Source organism: Urocitellus parryii, chromosome 6 (assembly GCF_045843805.1).
Source record: "Urocitellus parryii isolate mUroPar1 chromosome 6, mUroPar1.hap1, whole genome shotgun sequence".
NCBI lineage: Eukaryota > Metazoa > Chordata > Mammalia > Rodentia > Sciuridae > Urocitellus > Urocitellus parryii.
This window is the reverse complement of record NC_135536.1, coordinates 147411195-147430691: the sequence shown is the minus strand read 5'-3', so window position 1 is coordinate 147430691 and position 19497 is coordinate 147411195. Positions and strand designations below refer to the sequence as shown.

The 19497-nt window shown below is 38.9% G+C and overlaps 1 protein-coding gene across 1 annotated transcript; it reads left to right on the top strand.

Annotated features, from left to right (window-relative positions):
- Positions 1–396: 396 nt before the first annotated feature.
- Positions 397–12448, top strand: Snrpa1 (small nuclear ribonucleoprotein polypeptide A'). The gene is made up of 9 exons (XM_026394711.2): positions 397–535; positions 2187–2334; positions 3249–3327; positions 6458–6504; positions 7206–7308; positions 7882–7961; positions 8347–8422; positions 9269–9362; positions 12183–12448. The coding sequence occupies exons 1-9, from the start codon at positions 454–456 to the stop codon at positions 12239–12241; spliced, it is 768 nt and encodes a 255-aa protein (XP_026250496.1). The 5' UTR covers positions 397–453; the 3' UTR covers positions 12242–12448.
- Positions 12449–19497: the final 7049 nt, after the last annotated feature.

Genomic DNA, 19497 nt, shown 5'->3' with positions numbered 1-19497 from the left:
CCAGGACAGGAATCTGAAGTCCGGGACCATTCGCTAATTCCTATGGGTCCTCGCTTCTCCCGGTTGGAGACAGGACGGTCAGCTTTCCCTCCCGCCTCAAGCTGCAGTGATGTGTAAGAAAACTCCACTTGGGTGTTTGCACTTTTTGCTTAACTTTTGGCCACAAATGCTATATATCAGGAACTCTCCAGACGCCAAACATGCCCCAGCAAAGAACCCCAAAACAGAGACGTTCTCAACACTGGCGCCAAGACCCTGGCCGCCTGGTGCTTTGAGGCTGGGCCCAGGGTGGATGTGGTTCTTTCGATTGCTTCGGCCTGGCGGTCGAACTACGCGCGCACGCGGCGGCTGCGACTGGTGCTGCCTGGCGGCGGAGCGCGGTGCACGCTGGGACTTCTCGCTGGCGGGCGGCTGCGGGCAGGCGGCGGCGGAAAAGGAGCGGGAGACGGCAGGATGGTGAAGCTGACGGCGGAGCTGATCGAGCAAGCGGCGCAGTACACCAATGCTGTGCGGGACCGGGAGCTGGACCTCCGGGGTGAGTCGGGATCAGCGGAAGGGCTCTCCCGGGCCTCAGCGCTTGGCCTTGAGGTCCGCGCCCGGCCGCGTGCGCGGTGGCTGGAGCTTGGCCCGCGAGCCTGCAGTGTGGACTCCCAGTCGGGGTTGCCTCTTGCCGTTGTTGCCCAACTATCTTGCCGTTAGGCTGCTCAGAGTCTTATGTGGTCCCGCTCCTACTCACAGGCTTGACCGTCTTAATTACTTCCTGATCCGTACTCTGTTAGGCCTTGCCTGGCCCAGGTGTGCCGCAGTTTGAGCTGTTTTAGAGCCAGGAAAATAGGCTCGTTAATAGTTATAACTAGAGCAGGGTGACAATCTTGGTTCTTAGTAAATAGTTAATAGACATTGAGGATTAGATATGTTAATGACATTTGGAGGAGGAAGAAAGTTTGGTTACAAGTTAAAAAAAAAAAAAAACGGGAGTGCAGATAGCTACTTGTTAGTTTTTTAGGATAAGGTCTTAGAAAGGGTGTAAAGAGCGCCTTGGCTCAAGCCTGTAATACCAGAGACTCTGGAAAGTTGTAAAGACCAAATTCTCCCGGGTAAAATAATGTGTGATCACAGTCTGAGACACCAAGGTCAGAGTGCCACTGCTGCCACCTCTGCTTTGTGCTAATATTCCTTACTGACCGTTAGGAAATCCCGGTTCTTTTTATTTTATTAAAATTTAAATTTCTCAGTGGGCATGGTGGCAGACATCCGTAATCACAGACACTTGGCAGACTGAGACAGGAGGGTAGCAAGTTTAGTGCCAGTCTTGGCAACTTAATGAGACCTTTAGAAACTTAGACTGAGCATGTGTGGAGTTCCGTGATTCAATTCCCAGGACCAAGAAAGAGAAATTGAGTTTCTCAAAAAAAGGCCAAATTCAAGAGAATCTCATCACTTCTACTCTTGGCACTATTTGAACCGCTTGCAGTATCTTATTTGGATGCAGTACTTACTTTGATATAGCCTTTACGGCTCCCTACTCTGTACTTTAACCTGGTTTGTGTTTCTTTTCTTTCTAGCACCTAGTTCAGTAATTATGTCCAAATTACACAAATCAGTTGAATTTGTTCACACTGTGGTTTACCAATTGTGTATAAAATGTTGACTTTGAACTCAGAATTGGAGGTGAAGGGAAAGCTGTCATGATATCATGAGGATGTGTGGATGAGTTCTATGAATATGGCCTGTGGGAATGCAAGAGATTGAGAACTGTTCTTCCCAAATTCTGAATAAGGCTTGGGCATTGATAATTAGCAAGTGTCAGTTTTTCTTACACTGCTTAATTAGCTCTAAAGCCTAAGAACAGTGAAATATCTTGTAAATGTTCTTATAAACATTAGTTACCAAGACTACCCAGGGTGAATAGCCCCATCATCCTTAGTCTTATCCTTGTTCTCAGCATTTTCAAGTCCACTTCCAGACCATAAGCTTCAGGGCACTGGGGGCTTGTGACTTTACCTCATTTATTATCTTCAGTACCTTGCAGAGTGTTTGACATGGCATAGGGGATAGGTAACTATTTCCTGAATAAATGAAAGTTTTGAGGCAATTACCATGAAATACTGATACTGTTTTAATGAACTTTCAAATCACATTACATTAATAACCTCTTATGTGGTTTCTCCCCCCTCCATTTTTAGGATATAAAATTCCAGTCATTGAAAATCTAGGTGCTACCTTAGACCAGTTTGATGCTATTGATTTTTCTGACAATGAGATCAGGAAGTTGGATGGTTTTCCTTTGCTAAGAAGACTGAAGACATTATTAGTGAACAACAACAGAATATGGTAAGTGTCTGCTAAGAGAGTGATATATTTTTTTCCCCTCTAGAGTAAATGTTTTGGTGTGCCTGGAAGAAATTGTAATACATACTGCCAGTTAAACCTACATGTTTCTTCCTAACAAAAAAAACCAGTAACACTTTTTCCCATTGAGATTCAGAGATTACTTTGGCAGTGATCTAGGTTACGTGTACCTATTCAGAAATCTTATGTTTGTATATTTGTAATCTTCCAACATACTGCTTTATACATGTTTTAGTTTCTAAAGCAGAGCAATCATATTTAAAAGGATATACAAAATCCAGTTATATTTTTCACTAATCATCTGTACCTCTTACTTTCTACTATTTGTTTTTCTTTACAACCAATTTCTAAAATAAAACTCATTAAAATGAGATCTTTTTTGATCCTCCCTTCATCAGCTTTATGCAAATTTTATTGGGAAAGAATATGTTTTTATAAAGTAGTACAAAGTCGTGAATTGTTGTTTTTGAAGCTAGAAATAGTTCTCATGGGTTAACCATTCCCTTGTGGCATGGTTATGTCTTGTACCTGAGCTGTGAATGCAGTCACTAGTATGTCCGTGCTTCCTGAACCAAAAAGTAGTTATGAAGCAAGCTAAATAGTTTATTCTACCTGGAATTCTCACCCTTTTTAGGTTCTTCTGGACAGTATGGCGTTGGAAAGAGGGATTGGGAGACTTAGGTTCTAAAATCATCCCACTCCTGTCACTGGTCTTGTGACCTCAGACAGGGCTTCCTCTTTGTGCTTCATTTCTCTTTTGTGAGATAGGGTATGATGGAAGGATTTCTAAGGTTGTTCAGACTTTGAGGTCTGAGATCCTCTGAGCAAGGACAGGGATGAAATTATTAGTTTGTTAATTTTCACTTTTAATAAGAGACTTTCTGTTTTTATTTTAGCCGTATAGGTGAGGGACTTGATCAGGCTCTGCCCTGTCTGACAGAACTCATTCTCACCAATAATAGTCTTGTGGAATTGGTAAGTTGAACAGGGGGAAAAGGTATTTAGGGGCAGGGTTAAAGGTATTACAAGTTTCTTTTACACTACATGCAAAAATATATATATATATATTATTTCGTAGTCTTTTTTTTTTTCCCCCCTGTATCTTTTTCCTAATTATTTCAGAATCTGGACCTTTTGGATTATTTTATTTTTATATGGTACCTTTTTGTTGTTACTGTTCTAGGGAGTGAACCCAGAGCCTCATACATGCTAGGCAAACTTCCTGGGCTATAAATGTTGCAAATACCTTTTCCTATCCTGGCTTTCCTTTTGACTTTGTTAAGGTATCCTGATGGAAAAAAGTTCCTAATTGAGTGTAGTCTAATATGTCAATTTTTATTGTTAGTACTTCCAATGTTCTTTTTTTTTTTTTTTTAACCTTTATTTTGTTTATTTATTTTTATGTGGTGTTGAGGATCGAACCCAGGGCCTTGCCAGGCGAGCACTCTACCTCTGAGCCACAACCCCAGCCCCAGTATTTTCAATGTTCTTATGTCAGTTTTATTGTTAGTACTTCCAATGTTCTTTTTTTTTTTTTTTTTTTTTGTTAGTACTTCAAATGTTCTGTTAAAGCTTCCCTTTCTTCTCCCCAGATTATAAAGAAACACCTACATTGTTTTCTAGAATTGCAATGTTCGGTGTGGTACCAGTAGCTACAAGTGGATACTTCGAATTGAGATGTGCAGAACTATAAAATACATGCCAGGTTTCAAAACACAGTACCAAAAAGGAAAACATAAACTTAGTAGGTTTTAATACTGATGTTGAAATGATAGTATTTTGGATAATAGGTAAAATAATATATTATTAATTAGTCTCTCCTGTTTTTCTATTTTAATGTAGGTACTAGAAATTTTTAAATTGCATATCTGACATGCATTAAATTTTGTTAATGATTCTATCCTAGAAACTTTATTGCTTTGCTCTTCAAATTAGATGAACAATCCACCTGCAACTGATTTCGTTATGAGATAACAGGCAAATTTCAGTTTTACTATATAGATAACAATGATTTGGGCCCTTTTTTATGCCCTTAAAATTTCCATTCTGGCTGGATGTGTTATTACACATGTATAATCCCAGCATCTCAGTAGTCTGAGGCAGTATAATCACAAGTTTAAGCTCAAAATAAATAAATAAGTGAAATGGTCTGGGGATATAGCTCAGTGGTAGACCACCAGGGGTTCAGTCTCACATAAAATAATTTTAAAAAAATGTGTTCTACATGTTTAATTTTTAACAAAATTGAGTTCATATTGAGTTATCCTGTTTTGTAACCTGAATTTTCCACATTAACACTGAATGTTTAAATTCATATTACATAGTTTGATTTTGGATTACTAAGATTTTGTCTGCCTTCTCTATTTTCCTTATTGTTTAGAATGAACTGTATGTTCTATTCCTGGTGGACAGTGTCAGAGGTGTTCATAGCATCTTTCAGGTTTTCAAAAGGGTATTTAACTCCAATAGTAGGAATGGACTGTCTTGAGGTTGTGTGCTTTCCAAAATTTGAAGTACTTAGCCCAGAATGCATGCTATTTGAGAAGTTATAGTTGTATTTGAAGTTTATTGCAAAGATAAAAAACCCGTTCCTATGAGTTACAGAAAAAGGTGTGTTCAAGTCTCACATCAGTGATAGAGGATTTGACTACCTGCCTGGATTTCTGTCAGTCTTGGTTTTACATGTACCTTCCCAAACAATACAGTATAGTGACCTAAAACATTTCAGCAATTCCATAACTTCTTATGTATTTAGTCTTTTTAAAATTTATTAATACATTATCATTGTGTTTTATTGTATATGTGTAACAAACCTCGTTTTGTATTTCTTTTTGGATATCTGTGGTGCTATGCCAGTATCAAGCTCAAGAGGTCCCCCTGGTGGTGTTTGTGAAGTAAAGATGAATGATTCCTTTTTTGAAAAGTGGCTCTGTTCCCTTGTTGCTTTTCGAAGTTGGTTCCTTGTTTTAATATGGACCTCTTCCAGATTTTGCATATCATTCTTGACCAGACCATGCTAATCCCTATATCCTTCCAGTTATCGTATATGTGCTACAAAAGTAAGCACTGTCCTGTTTTTATCAGTACTTCTTTTCACTGTCCCTCTTGGCGGCCCTAAATTTTGATCTGTTTTTAGCAGTTTTTTCCTTAGTGTAAGGCTTTGTTCTGGAAAGGAAACAATTTTTGGTTAGTGTTTAGAGAGAGGGCCTAGATTGCTGTAATCCATTAGACCTTCTCATACACTTGTACTATTAGAATGTTCAGATCCTTGGACTGTTGTTCTCAAACTAAGTACCTATCCAGTATAAGAGATGCCTCTGCCTTCCCTCTGCTTCTTTCTACACAAATGGTTTCACTGTGCAAGTCTTTTTTTTTTTTTTTATCTTTATTTTTATTTATTTATTTTTATGTGGTGCTGAGGATCGAACCCAGGGTATCATGCATGAGAGGCAAGTGCTCTACCACTGAGCCACAACCCAGCCCACATGCAAGTCTTGAAGCTTTCAAGTTGTCCTTACTTATTTCCATTGTAGGGTTCATGGGAAATATCTTCTCATCTACTTTAGTTGTCACTATTGACAATAAGTTTTTGGTTTTTCTATCCTCATTCAACTGTGGTTTATGGGACAATTTGGACAGATTCAAAAACCATCCTGCCTTCTTCCCATAATTTGGTGGGGGGTTTTCTTTGTTTTTAATTATTCTGTTCACTTTGTGAAAAATTATTTGAAGAGATTTGGGGAAGCCTAGAATAAAGGTGCCTTTTTGCAAAGACAATATGTTGTTCTCAGGCACTTGGGGGAGGTACTTGCCAAAAAAGACCACATTACACCAAGATTCTGGATTGAGATTCCCTGGGTAAATAGCTTGCTCCAAAGTTGCATCAGCTTTAGCATTGCTTTCTTTTCAGTGTATGTCTGCTGCTGTTGACAGAGTTAATGCCAAGATTTTACAAAGCTCAAGTTATAAGTATTTAAACATTTGAGATGTACTAGTATTGGGCTAGGTGCTGGGGTAGTAAGAAATAAAAGACAATATGGATACTTTCTTCAAAATAGACAGCATATGGTATCAGTGTTCTTATGTGTGCTCCTTATTTTTACAGGGTGATCTGGACCCTTTGGCATCTCTTAAATCATTGACTTATCTAAGGTATGGAAATTATTTGTTGTGTTAACAAAACTAATGAAGTACTTAAAATTACATTTGACCCTAAAACAGTCAGTCAGTAGAAAGTAGCTTTTATTTTATTTATTTATTTATTTATTTATTTATATTTATTTATTTTTTAGTTTTTGGCAGGCACAACATCTTTGTTGGTATGTGGTGCTGAGGATCGAACCTGGGCCGCACGCATGCCAGGCGAGCACGCTACCGCTTGAGCCACATCCCCAGCCCCAGAAAGTAGCTTTTAAAAACAAATATAGGAGCCTGGGGTTGTGGCTCAGAGGTAGAGCGCTCACCTAGCATGCTCCCCTAGCATGTGTGAGGCACTGGGTTCAATCCTCAGCACCACATAAAATTTAAAAAAAAAAAAAAAAAAGATATTGTATCCAACTATAACTAAAAAATAAATGTTTAAAACAAACAAACGAACAAAAATGAGGTGCTAAGCAACTCAGACCCTGTCTCTAAATAAAATACAAAATAGGACTGGGGATGTGGCTCAGTGGTTGAGTGTCCCTGAGTTCAATCTCCGGTACTCCCTGCCAAAAAAATATAGATAGATAGATATTTCCTTAATGTAAAGAATTTTTTCTCCTTAATTTATAGATTTATTACACTGTTCAAATGGATCTCTTAAATGCTAGCCTATGAACAAGATTGGTATTGTGTTGTTCTTTTTCTTGTAGCATTCTAAGAAATCCTGTAACAAATAAGAAGCATTATAGACTGTATGTGATTTATAAAGTCCCACAAGTCAGAGTGCTGGATTTTCAGAAAGTAAAACTAAAAGTAAGTATTCTTTGATTGTAGGTCATTATAGAGTTTTATGCTTTTCTTTATACTTTTGTTACTGACTTTTTAAATTTCCTAATTGAGTACAATTTGCCATTAGTTTGCAGTTTAAAATATGGGAAAGAAAATGTTAAGTCAGATTTTTTTTTTTCCTCGTGGCAGGATTTTAAATTAACACTCTTGTCTAACATTTGCTGTTCCATATTTGGCAAAATGTTAGAACCACGGCATTGAGTATCTGCTTAAATACATTCCCACTGAAGATTTTGATCTATTTTTGAGCAACTATTAGCATGACTTACCCCTTATTGGAAGTGCTTCTGTTTTTGCTTTTCTCCCCTTTCCTGGTTTTTTGGGGTCCCTCCTTGAAAGGAGGGGAGGGAACTTTCTTCAGGGAGCTTCACCAGAGAAGGCAAGATCTCTATCTTCTTTTCATATGAAATTGGCTCTTTGGTATTTTTGCCAGCCCAGAGTATTTCAGGAGAGTTGGCTTCCATGTTTTCTGAGGAATGCATCTAAATGCATGTGGTATTCCTATTTCCATTAACTCTGTGTGTGGTGTTGCTGTAGGAGCGTCAGGAAGCAGAGAAAATGTTCAAGGGCAAACGGGGTGCACAGCTTGCAAAGGATATTGCCAGGAGAAGCAAAACGTAAGATACGGATATCCAACTTAACTCCACTTCACCTTCAGAAACACTGTCTGGCAGTTGGCCTCCTTCAAAATTAAGCCAAAAACTGTGATTAATGTGGTATTAAATTTGAGTGCTGATAGTTTATGGCCATCCATGGTCCATACATTAACAGGTTAGCAGAGAATATATTTCAGTTTGCAGTCTTAATGTGAAATTTTGTACATCCTGTTTTCTCTATAGGAAGATTAATTGGGAGGTGTTTCTGAAGGAGAGAGTTCTTGTATCAGTTTGTTAACAAAGATAAGATACTACACTGGTTGAATTACTTTCAAAAACCTTTGAAAGTAAAAGAGAAGCAACTTCCTTTGGGCAGGATTTAACAATTATGTTCTTCCCTCCTAAGTTTTAATCCAGGTGCTGGTTTGCCAACTGACAAAAAGAAAGGTGGGCCATCTCCAGGAGATGTAGAAGCAATCAAGGTAATAATGTTTTGGTATTCTAGAACTGAAGAGAGCTGAGATGTGGTTAGGACACATCATGGTATAGTGAACCAAGTTCTGAATGCTGCAGATTCCATAGTTGTTAGAATCCAGCTATATTTCTATTTGAGGAAAAACTACCTAAAAGTTATTATTTGACTTGAATTCATTGCGTCAGCCAATCAAAGTGGGAAGCATCTGTCTTTTTTTGTTTTGTTTTGTTTTTAATTGGTGCTGAGGAATAAACCCAGAGCCTCGCACATGCTAGGCGAGTGCTCTACCACTAAGCCATAGCCTCGGCCCTTGCCTTAATTTTTGCTTTCAAAGATATCTTAAGCTGGGGATGTGGCTCAAGCGGTAGCGCGCGCTCGCCTGGCATGCGTGCGGCCCGGGTTCGATCCTCAGCACCACATACCAACAAAGATGTTGTGTCTGCCGAGAACTAAAAAATAAATAAAATATTAAAAATTCTCTCTCTCTCTCTCTCTCTCTCTCTCTCTCTCTCTCTCTCTCCCTCCCTCCCTCTCTCCCTCTCCCCCCCCCTCCCCTCTCTCACTCTCTCTTAACAAAAAAAAAAAGAAAGAAAGAAAAAAAAAAGATATCTTAAATTTTAGGATATGTAGAATTATCATTCGTTCTCTTAGAAGAAGGCCTGTTTCTCTTCACTAATTTTGAAAATTTATATGATTTGCTTTTTGATTCAGTATACCAATAAAATTCTTCCCCTGACACAGAGCTACATAATATTCCATATGAAAAGATACTGTGAGTTTCTGTAGATGTTTTCCACATGGTTGGTACTTTATCGCAACTAATTGTCTATCTCCGTTTTCCTTTGTCTTCTAGAATGCCATAGCAAATGCGTCAACTCTGGCTGAAGTGGAGAGGCTGAAGGGGTTGCTGCAGTCTGGTCAGATACCTGGAAGAGAGCGTAGATCAGGTTAGGGAATGGTGTTATGTGAACTTTTACCCATATGTATAGTCATGCTCCAGATAATGTTTTGGTCAGTGACATAGTGCATACATAGCAGTAGTCTCATAATATTATAATAGATCTGGAAAACTCGTATGCTTAGTATTTTTACTTTATCCTTTCTATGTATAGATAACACAAATAAGTATTTTACCTTTGCATTAAAGTTGCCTGTAGTATTCAGAACAGTAACATGTTGTATAAGTTTCTAAGCTAGGAGCAATAGGCTATGCATCATAGAATGGATATACAATAGGTGATACCATCTAGATTTGCAGGTATACTCTTTGTGCTATTCTGATTCACATAACAACAAAATCACCCAGCTATAAAGTTCTCAGAAGAATCTTTGTCATTAGGCGAAGCATGGCTGTCATATAATATAGTAGTTAGGAACACAGGTCCTAGAACCAAACAGCCTGAGACTTAAATCTTAGCCTCATCAGCTCATCCTTGGGCAAATATGTAGTATATTCCTTCATCTTTAAATCTGAGATGATAATAGTACAAGCTGTTATAAGTTGTTGGGAGAGTTAGGCCTTGTCCACACCTGTAATCCCAGTATTCAGAAGGTTAAGACAAGATACTTGTAGGTTTGAGGCCAGCCTGAGAAACTTAAGAAAACCGTTCTCAAAATTAAAAACAAGGAAAGAAAGAAGCCAGGCACTGTGGCACACACTTATAATCCCAGCAGTTCAGAAGGCTGAGGCAGGAGGATTATGAGTTCAAAATCAGCCTCAGCAACTCAGTGAGACTTTTTCTTTTCTTTTTTTTTTTTTTTTAAGAGAGAGGAGAGAGAGAAAATTTTTTTTTTTTTTTAAAGAGAGAGTGAGAGAGGAGAGAGAGAGAGAGAGAACTTTTAATATTTATTTTTTTAGTTCTCGGCGGACACAACATCTTTGTTGGTATGTGGTGCTGAGGATCGAACCCGGGCCGCACGCATGCCAGGCGAGCGCGCTACCGCTGAGCCACATCTCCAGCCCCGAGAGAAAATTTTTAATATTTATTTTTTTTTAGTTCTCGGCGGACACAACATCTTTTGTTGGTATGTGGTGCTGAGGATTGAACCCGGGCTGCACACATGCCAGGCGAGCGCGCTACCGCTTGAGCCACATCCCTAGCCCCACTACATTTTCTTTATAGCCTTGAGTCAAAACGTGTTAGAACAGATGCACTGTTGAAGTCAATACAGGAGTCTAGTTGACTGTTATTAAGGCAGAAATAATGGGAAAATACTAAATAATGTCACTAAGTGTTTTGTAGTAGAAATTACCATTTCTATAAAAATGCAAACATAAACATGTAATGGATTTACTGTTTTAATAAATTACTATTCTTTAAAATTGTTTTAATTTCTAATACCTATCAACAGATGTAATCGACATAAACAAGGTTTTTTTTTTTTTTTTTTTAAAGAGAGAGGGGAGAGAGAGAGAGAATTTTCAATATTTATTTTTTAGTTCTCGGCAGACACAACATCTTTGTTGATATGTGGTGCTGAGGATCGAACCCGGGCCGCACGCATGCCAGGCGAGCGCGCTACCGCTTGAGCCACATCCCCAGCCCACAAAAGGTTTTTTTTTATGTCCTCACCCTAAAAGTTTAAGAACTGCTGAACTAGACAGAGGCAGCAGGACATTCTAGGCAGAGGAGACTGCCCTGCCAGAATCCGTGTAGAAAGGTACACTTGAACTGAGAAAGGGCCAGAGTGAATGAGGCTCACATCTCTGGGAGGATGTGGCCTGATGAGCTGACAGAACCACATAGACGCTGCAGGTTGTGTGATATATGGTGGAAATCTGTTGAGCCTTTTGAGCTTAGATGATGACAGATTGGGAAGTAAGAAAACTCCTTATTGTACTAGGGGTGAGAGGCTGAGTGAGACAGGAAGATTGCAAGTTGGAGACCAGCCTCAGCAACTTAGCAAGACCCTATCTTGAAAAGGACTAGGGATGTGACTCAGTAATGAAGCGCCCCTAGGTTTAATCCCCAGTGCCAAAAAATAATGTGTATTTTGACTATAGTGTGTCAGAGTTGTTGCATTGATTTGCTGTCATCCCCAAACCCCTCCCTGGGATGTTTCAGTTGAGTCTTGGCTATCTTAGGATATAAGCATAATCAAAAGCACAGTTCAGACATCGAGTATGGTACTCCATTGCTTGATTTGCTAGATCTCAGTGGGCCCAGGCTTCCAAGTAGGACTAATGAAGCCATTCCTTCTTTGTAGTTTTACATCTAGAAATCTGGTATTTGGATCCAACTGTAGAAGCAATAGACTTAAACATGATTTTCTTTTTTTTAAAATATATTGACCAAAAAATCTGCCATATATTGTTGAACAAGTGGTTTGTTGTTGCCATATTTCCCTTAGAGCAGTAAAGTCATTGACTATTCCAGGATCTGGCAAGTAGTGAATGCCCAAATGCTTTTTGAGTATATCTAGTTTCTTTGCCCATAGTAGTAGCAAGAATGAAACACATGCATATAATCTTTTTGTTTTCACAAAAAAAAATGAACTAACTATCAACTACAATGGGAGGCAATAGTTTTGACTTTAGTTAGACCCTTTGTGACCCTTTTCCTTGGAAATCGATCATCTCTTCCAGTATCTGCCAAAGACAGTTTGACCCTGGACTATAAGCTCCTTAAAAATGGGCTGCTCCAGGTCTTTTTGTGCCTAGTCCAGTGCCTGGTATACAGTAGCCACAGAATGGGCACTCACCTACTAAGCAAACAGTCTCTCAAACTGACGTGGCTTTTTTTTTTTTTTTTTTTTTTTCTTTTCAGGGCCCACTGATGATGGTGAAGAAGAAATGGAAGAAGACACAGTCACAAACGGGTCCTGAGCAAGGTGGTGGATGTCAACTAATAGGCAGTCTTGGGACAAATATACTTTTTGAACATGGAATAATAGCCTTGTTTGTGTCAGCAAAGTGGAATCTCACCATTGTTGAAACGTTTTAAACTGCTGCCCATAATTTTGTATTATAAATTTTGAAGTCTAAATGTCAGTTTTTTACAAATGGTAAAAAATAAAGGCCACTCACTGTGCTGCCGAATTGCTTGTCATTGTGGTGTATTTGCAATGAGGTGTAAGGACAGATTTTTTTAAGTTGGAAGTTCAGGACAATGGTGTTTGTAGGTGGGCATCCCCATTATCTGTGAAATGTTTACATTTTCAGATTTTTCCTAAAGGCTTTAGGATTCACACAAATCAGCATCTTTTGACCTTTTTAATTAAACCTATCTGTAAATATTATACAAATAAATAAATTGATTAGAAATATTGCTGTGGGGAATATGACAGGAACCTGTAGTATGTGGTGAGGGGAGAATCTTGGCTTCCCTAATGGCAGGATAAGTCATGCTTCCTCAGCTTCTGGACACTACGACTTTGTTTATTTGGTGTTCAAAGTTTGGATTACATGGTTTCTATGGTGGGTATAAACTCAAGGACAGATAAGTGCTTAGGACAAAGAAGAAAGGTAAGAGCTGGGGTTGTGGCTCAGTAGTAGAGTGCTCACCTGGCACGTGCACGGCCCTGGGTTTGATCCTCAGCACCATATAAAAATAAAAAAGGTATTGTGTCCAACTAAACTGAAAAAAATATTTTTAAAAAGGACTAGGTTGTGGCTTAGGGGTAAAGCATCTCAGTGCTTGATTCCCAACAATAAAAGTAAGTGGATTTTTTTAATTTCAAGATTATCTTATTGTAGTGTTTGTATTAAAGGCCCTGATTTTGTGGTTCTAAAAATTATTAACTGGGGCTGGGGATGTGGCTCAGGCAGTAGCGTGCTCGCCTGGCATGCGTGCGGCCCGGGTTCGATCCTCAGCACCACATACCAACAAAGATGTTGTGTCTGCCGAGAACTAGAAAATAAATATTTTTTTAAAAAAATTCTCTCTCCTCTCTCACTCTCTGTAAAAAAAATTTTTAAAAATTAAAAAAAATAAAAATTATTAACTTAGGAAACATTTTATTTGTGTACATAATTAACATAATTTAAAGCCCACCTTGGGGGTCTGTAATAATGTCAGTTAAAAGTAGAGATATATAGCTCATTGGTAAAGCACTTTCCTAGCACGCACAAGACCCTGGGTTCAATCCTCAGTATTGCATGCAAAAAAAAAAGCAATGAGACCTCACAGTTCACATTTTTGTGATTTATTTTATTTATTTCGTGTGTGTGTGTGTGTGTGTGTGTGTGTGTGTGTGTGTGGTGCTGGAACCCAGGGCCTTGTGCATATGTGAAGCAAATACTCTACCAACTGAGCTATATCCCCAACCTGACACTGTTGATTTATTGCTCCCTCTTATCTCCTTTATCTACCACACCCTTAATCCTATCTAGACCTTTGTCACTTTTATCAGTAGCTATTGCCACAATCATGCCTCTTAAACCACCCAAAACTTAAGGTTTTGTTTGTTTTTTTTTTTTTAAAAGAGGAAAAAATGAGTTCACAGCTGGCTCTGTATTTCATTGTAGATCTATGGATTAACTAGGATAGCTTTTCAAGTCTCTGTCTCTCCTTAGACAAGCCAGATAACCTAGCAATGCCTCAAGAAGTAAACTTTAAAGGCTTCCTGAAGCTGACACTCAGAGCTGATGATGCACATTTATGCCCACTTGATGTTAATCAATGTAAGCCACCTGGCCAGATACAAAGTCAAAAGATGGAGAAACTCCTTCCATGTGAAGGTCCTGACATGGATATTGTAATTGTTTAAAATGTGTGTTATTTTCATGAATTGGTGCCATATTTTATTTTATATTACAAGGTCCTCAGTGGAAAGGAGTCTCACTTTTTATTTGCCAGCTAACTTTTTACTACAAGAGCCAGAGTGTTCGTAAATGGTTTGTTTCACTAGGAAAATTAATAATTCCATTTTATTTTTTTGAGAGAATTTTAATATTTATTTTTTGGTTCTCGGCGGACACAACATCTTTTGTATGTGGTGCTGAGGATCGAACCCGGGCCGCACGCTTGACAGGCGAGCGCGCTACCGCTTGAGCCACATCCCCAGCCAATAATTCCATTTTAAATAGAACAAAATCGGTAGAACTGCAAAGAACACTGAAATCCATATAATAAACAAGCTTGATATAATGGATACATGAAGAACAGTTGGAAAGTATATAGAACATCTTCCTTAAACACAAAGGATGTTTATTAATACTTCATGAACTTGGCCATTGTGTCTCACAAAATATAAAGAATTGACTCAAATTATAATATTATCACAAGTAGTCAATTTACTTTAACCATGTCCCACTTTATGCTTTGAATATAACCCTTTCTGCTCTGCCACTGCACTGGGGTGGGGGGACAGGGTACTGGGGATTCAGCTCAGGGGTGAAGGGAAAGCAAGGAACAAGAGACTGGTAAGTGAGAAATGAAAGATGGAGACCAGGCAGAGATACACATGAGAGTTTGTCAGAGCTGACAAATAAAGGCCATCTCTAGAGGAAAGAGTTAAAACAGGCTTGAGTTCCTGGACTTTCCTGGAGCAGGCTCAGGAATCAGAGCCAGGCTGGTCCTAATGCTGGTTGTTAGGGGTTGCCGGTGGTATATGAGAGTGGTGAGCCTTTCTCAGAAAGGCCCTTGGATGGGAAAGTGAAACTTTTTCCTTTGAAATGGCAGCTATCACTTAAGATGACCATCCAGATGCTAAGCAAGGACCTTATAAGGGACACTCGACCACTGAGCCACATCCCCAGCCCTTTTTTGTATTTTATTTATTTAGAGACGGTCTCACTGAGTTGCTTAGCACATCATTTTTGCTGAGGCTGGCTTTGAACTCACAATCCTCCTGCCTCAGCCTACAGAGCCAATGGGATTACAGGCATGCACCAACATGCCCAGCTGCAACTTATCTTTAAAATGGACATGTTTCTTTCTCTTCCTCTTTCCCTGCTCCTCTATCTCTCCACATCCCTAATCTCAGGGGAAACAGGATTATCTTTCTTCCCCATCCTAGGCAGAATTACAGCCTTTGGGACAGGAGTCCCCAGTGTTTCTCCTTTGCTAGCAAAGCAATAAACCTTTTTCCTTTTTCTCAAAATCATATCCTCATTTTTGGATTGGCGTCAGGGACAAGGACTGAGCTTCTGGCAATATTACTAATATAAAAAAGGTACCATATAGACTTGAAAGTCTCAAAACAAATTTGTAAGTAACTCATGGACCAAAAAATAAATCAGATCTGAATTCAAAAGTAGAGGCCCTTGTGGTCCAGTAGCATTTGGCATTAATTAATAATAGATACACTGAAATATAAGAAAAGTGGATTCATTAAGGGAATTAGAAATTCAAATATAAATAACTTACACCACAAGGTAATATGCAATAAGAACCTAATGAAGAATTGCAGTTAATAATTGCTAGGTTTGGGGGGAATATATTAGTTGAGCTTGGGCTTACAGAAGAAATAGTTGTTCTTTTAACAACTGACCATTTTTCTGGTGATGAAAGTGATACAATCAAATACCAGAAGAGCAAAACAAATACTCTATATGACAATAGAAGATTGCCCTAAATGTGATTTTTATTTTGCAAACCTGAATAATATTTATAACAAATATGACAGAAAAGTCAATAAGAAATTTGGACAAAGGTTTTGAAAAAGTTATTCACAAAACAAGAAATAAGAATAACAGATATTTTTAAAGATGTTCTTTAATGCCAGATTCATGGGACCCTGATAGACCTCCAGGAGCTGAATCTGATGCAATCACACAAGAGTCTTTATTGCAAGCTGGAGCCTGGACTCACAACCGTTTCCGAAGCAGCGGTCCCAGGGAGTGAGTCCTGGTCCTTTGTTCAGTGAGATTTTATAGGTTTGGGGGGATACTCTATGTATCACAGCATCACACAGCAAATCATTCCACAACACGAAAAATCAAACAACAACTCTTAACATTGATTAGCACTTTCACTGGCGGGAACAAGTTGGGTAGGGGTGATTGGTTAGTACAAGAGGGGGATTCTTTTGAACTGATTAATCCGTAAGGGGTGTATGTGCTAAACTACATAGTTTCCTAACATGTTATCAATCACCGAGACTACTGCGGGGGTCATCTGGCATCCAAGTATTTTCCCTGTCCTCATGATGATTGGGGGTTGCTAGGGGGTTGCTATGGATCCTTACCTAGCCTGACTGAGTCAGGGACACCTGGCGCTGCAGATCTCTTCCATTATTTGCAGACAAACAACTCAGCAGGGTGGCTATGTGCCTAGGAACATTCTGTGGGTTTTTCCAATGACAAGGGTCACGCCCCTCCCTCCGGACAGGCTTTGAGGTAGAAGCTCGTTTCTCAAAAATGGAGTCACATCAACAGCAGTTCAACAGCACATACAATCAGGGAAGGAACCAACAATGAAATATTTTTTAAATTTTTTTTGTAGTTGTAGATAGACAGAATGCCTTTATTTTATTTGTTTAATTTTATGGGGTGCTGAGGATGGAAGCCAGTGCCTCATACATGCTAGGCAAGCACTCTGCTGCTGAGCTACAGCCCCAGCACAACAATGAAATATTGTTCATGTCAGATGGGCTAGGATAAAAGAGACTGAAAAGCTCATAATCAAAGGTTTATGCACACAGGGTTTATCCAGATATTTTCTCTGTTGTTCATAGTGTCATTCAACATGGCTTATTCTGTCTCTCACCACCCCCTTTCCCATGCACAAAAATCTATTTTTCTGTAGTAATATTTTTTGATCACGAAGTTTTATGTGTTTTGGTTGTTTTTTTTTTTTCATGTTTCTTTCATGGGCTGTTAGCAATTTGACAATATATTCTATATTCTTTGACCTATGAATTCTGGGAATTTATATCTAGATGTGAAATAGTATATATATGCAAGATTGTTCTTGCATATCCTTGTAAATATTAGTGAAAAACTCGGTAAAGTTCTAGGAATAGAGAATATGTTAAAGAGAATATGGCAGACAGATTTACACATATGTCACACACACATATATTTACCATGTAAAGAACTATGCAGTAATTAGTAGCCATTTGTGTTAGCAAGCTTGAGTATTTGTAACCAATACACCTGACAAAAACAGCTTAGATGTGAAAAGTTTATTTTGGCTCACAGTTTAATCAGTTCAGTTCAGTCAGCTGACAGCATTGCTCTGGGCCAGGGGTAAAGCAGGACATCATGGCAGAAGGGAGTGGCAGAGGAAAGCTGCTCAGTTCAGGACAGCCAGGAAGCAAAGAGCAGAGTCTTACTTTTTAAAGAGAAAAACTAATGTTACAATTTATCCCATATTGATGATTACAGCAACAAGACAGGGTGGATGAATACATCAAATTCTTTCCCTCATTTAACTAGGTGAAGGTTGGCTTAATTTGTTGATGGAGGGTGAAAGTTGGTAACAACAAATCTTTGCATTTTTGTATCTTCCTCCATGGCTACTGTGAGCATCTTGAGTCCTGAACTACACTGTGAGCTGGAAGTGATGTGAACTGCAACATTCTTGAAGCTTTCAAATTTTAATCTGACACCTCTTGTTAAAGCAAAGGCAGGGAGCCTTCTTTTAAATGCTATCTTAACTGTTAAGTACTATATAAAAATAAACTCTACTCCCAAGCATTGATTGAAACTGTTCCTACTGTGATCTCTTTTCTAAGCACAAGCTTCCTGAGAGAAAAGAGAGACTCCACAAATTGCTGCCATGACCCAAGGGCAGTTTACCCAACGTCCTGACAAAGAGGCCGAGTAACTTCATTCCTACGCATTTGTCACTATGCATAAGTTTTTGTTTGTTTGTTTGTTTGGCTGTTTTTGTTTTTGGGGTCTATGGATTGAACACAGGGGAATTTTACTACTGAACTACAACCCTAACCTTTTTTATTATGGGATAGGTCTCCCTTAAGTTGCTTAGAGCCTTGCTAAGTCACAGAGGTTGGCCTAGAACTTGGGTTCCTCTTGTTTCAGCCTTCAGAGTTATAAGACAGGTGGGTACCAACAAGCCTAGCAAGGGGTTTATTTTGTTGTGTTGTGGTGCTTGGGACTGAAAGGCCTGTGTTAGATAAGAGTTCTCTACCACTCAGTTATATCCCCCCAGCTCTAAGGTACATTAATCTCGGACCAAGTATTGATCTGATTATGGTTATAATCCCAAGAAATCATTCAGTTTTAACACATTGAGTTCCTGTAAGATGCCAAAACAAGTGGGAAATCATTGTAAAGCAGAGTAATGGTTCATCATTTAAATGAGAGAAAAACATCAGGAAGAAGAAAGTATGAACTGGGTTGTAGCTCAGTGTAGAGCACTTGCCTGGTATGCATAAGGCATTGGTTTGATCCCCAACACAGTTTGAAAATTTAAAAAGAAGGTAGAAATGAAACTCCTTTCTAAACTCATCAAATTGGTGCCTATTTTCACAGCTTTAATTGACAATGTTCACAGTTCTCAATTTTCTGGTTTGAGGAATACATTTTCAAGGTGGTTATCAAGGTGAAGAAGGGGTTTCAGGGTTTTTCTCTACTAGCCCCATGAGCTTCAGTCCTTCAATAAGCATCTCTATTAGCTTTTCACTACTATAATAAAAATACCTGAGGAAGGCTTACTTTATAAAGAAGTTTATTTAGCTAAGTTTGGAGGATAAAAGTCCCAATAGCATGGTATGTGTTCTTGCAGGGGCTTCTCTTGGTTGCATCACGTCATGGTGAAGTACATGTGTAACTGTGTGCGTGGTCTTTCTCCCACTCCTTAGGGAAGGGCCCCACCTCTAAACACCACAGTCAGATTAAGTTTCCCCCCTTTTAATTCCACTAACAAGCCTTTAGAGGATTAAACTGCATGGATTTGGGAGAACAAACTGTATTCAAACTATAGTATCTTGCATGGTTGTGCATGCCTGTAATTCGAGTGGGTGGGAGGCTGAGGCAGGAGAATCACAGGTTTAAAGCCAGCCTCAGCAACTTAGAGGATCTATAAGTAACTTAGTGAAATCCTTTTTTCAAAATAAAAAATAAAAAGGGCTGGGGATGTGGCTCAGTGGTTAAGTGCCCTTAAATTCAATCCCTCCTACCAAAAACAAAACAAAACAAAAAACCCCAAACCACAACAATCTTCTCCTTTACTG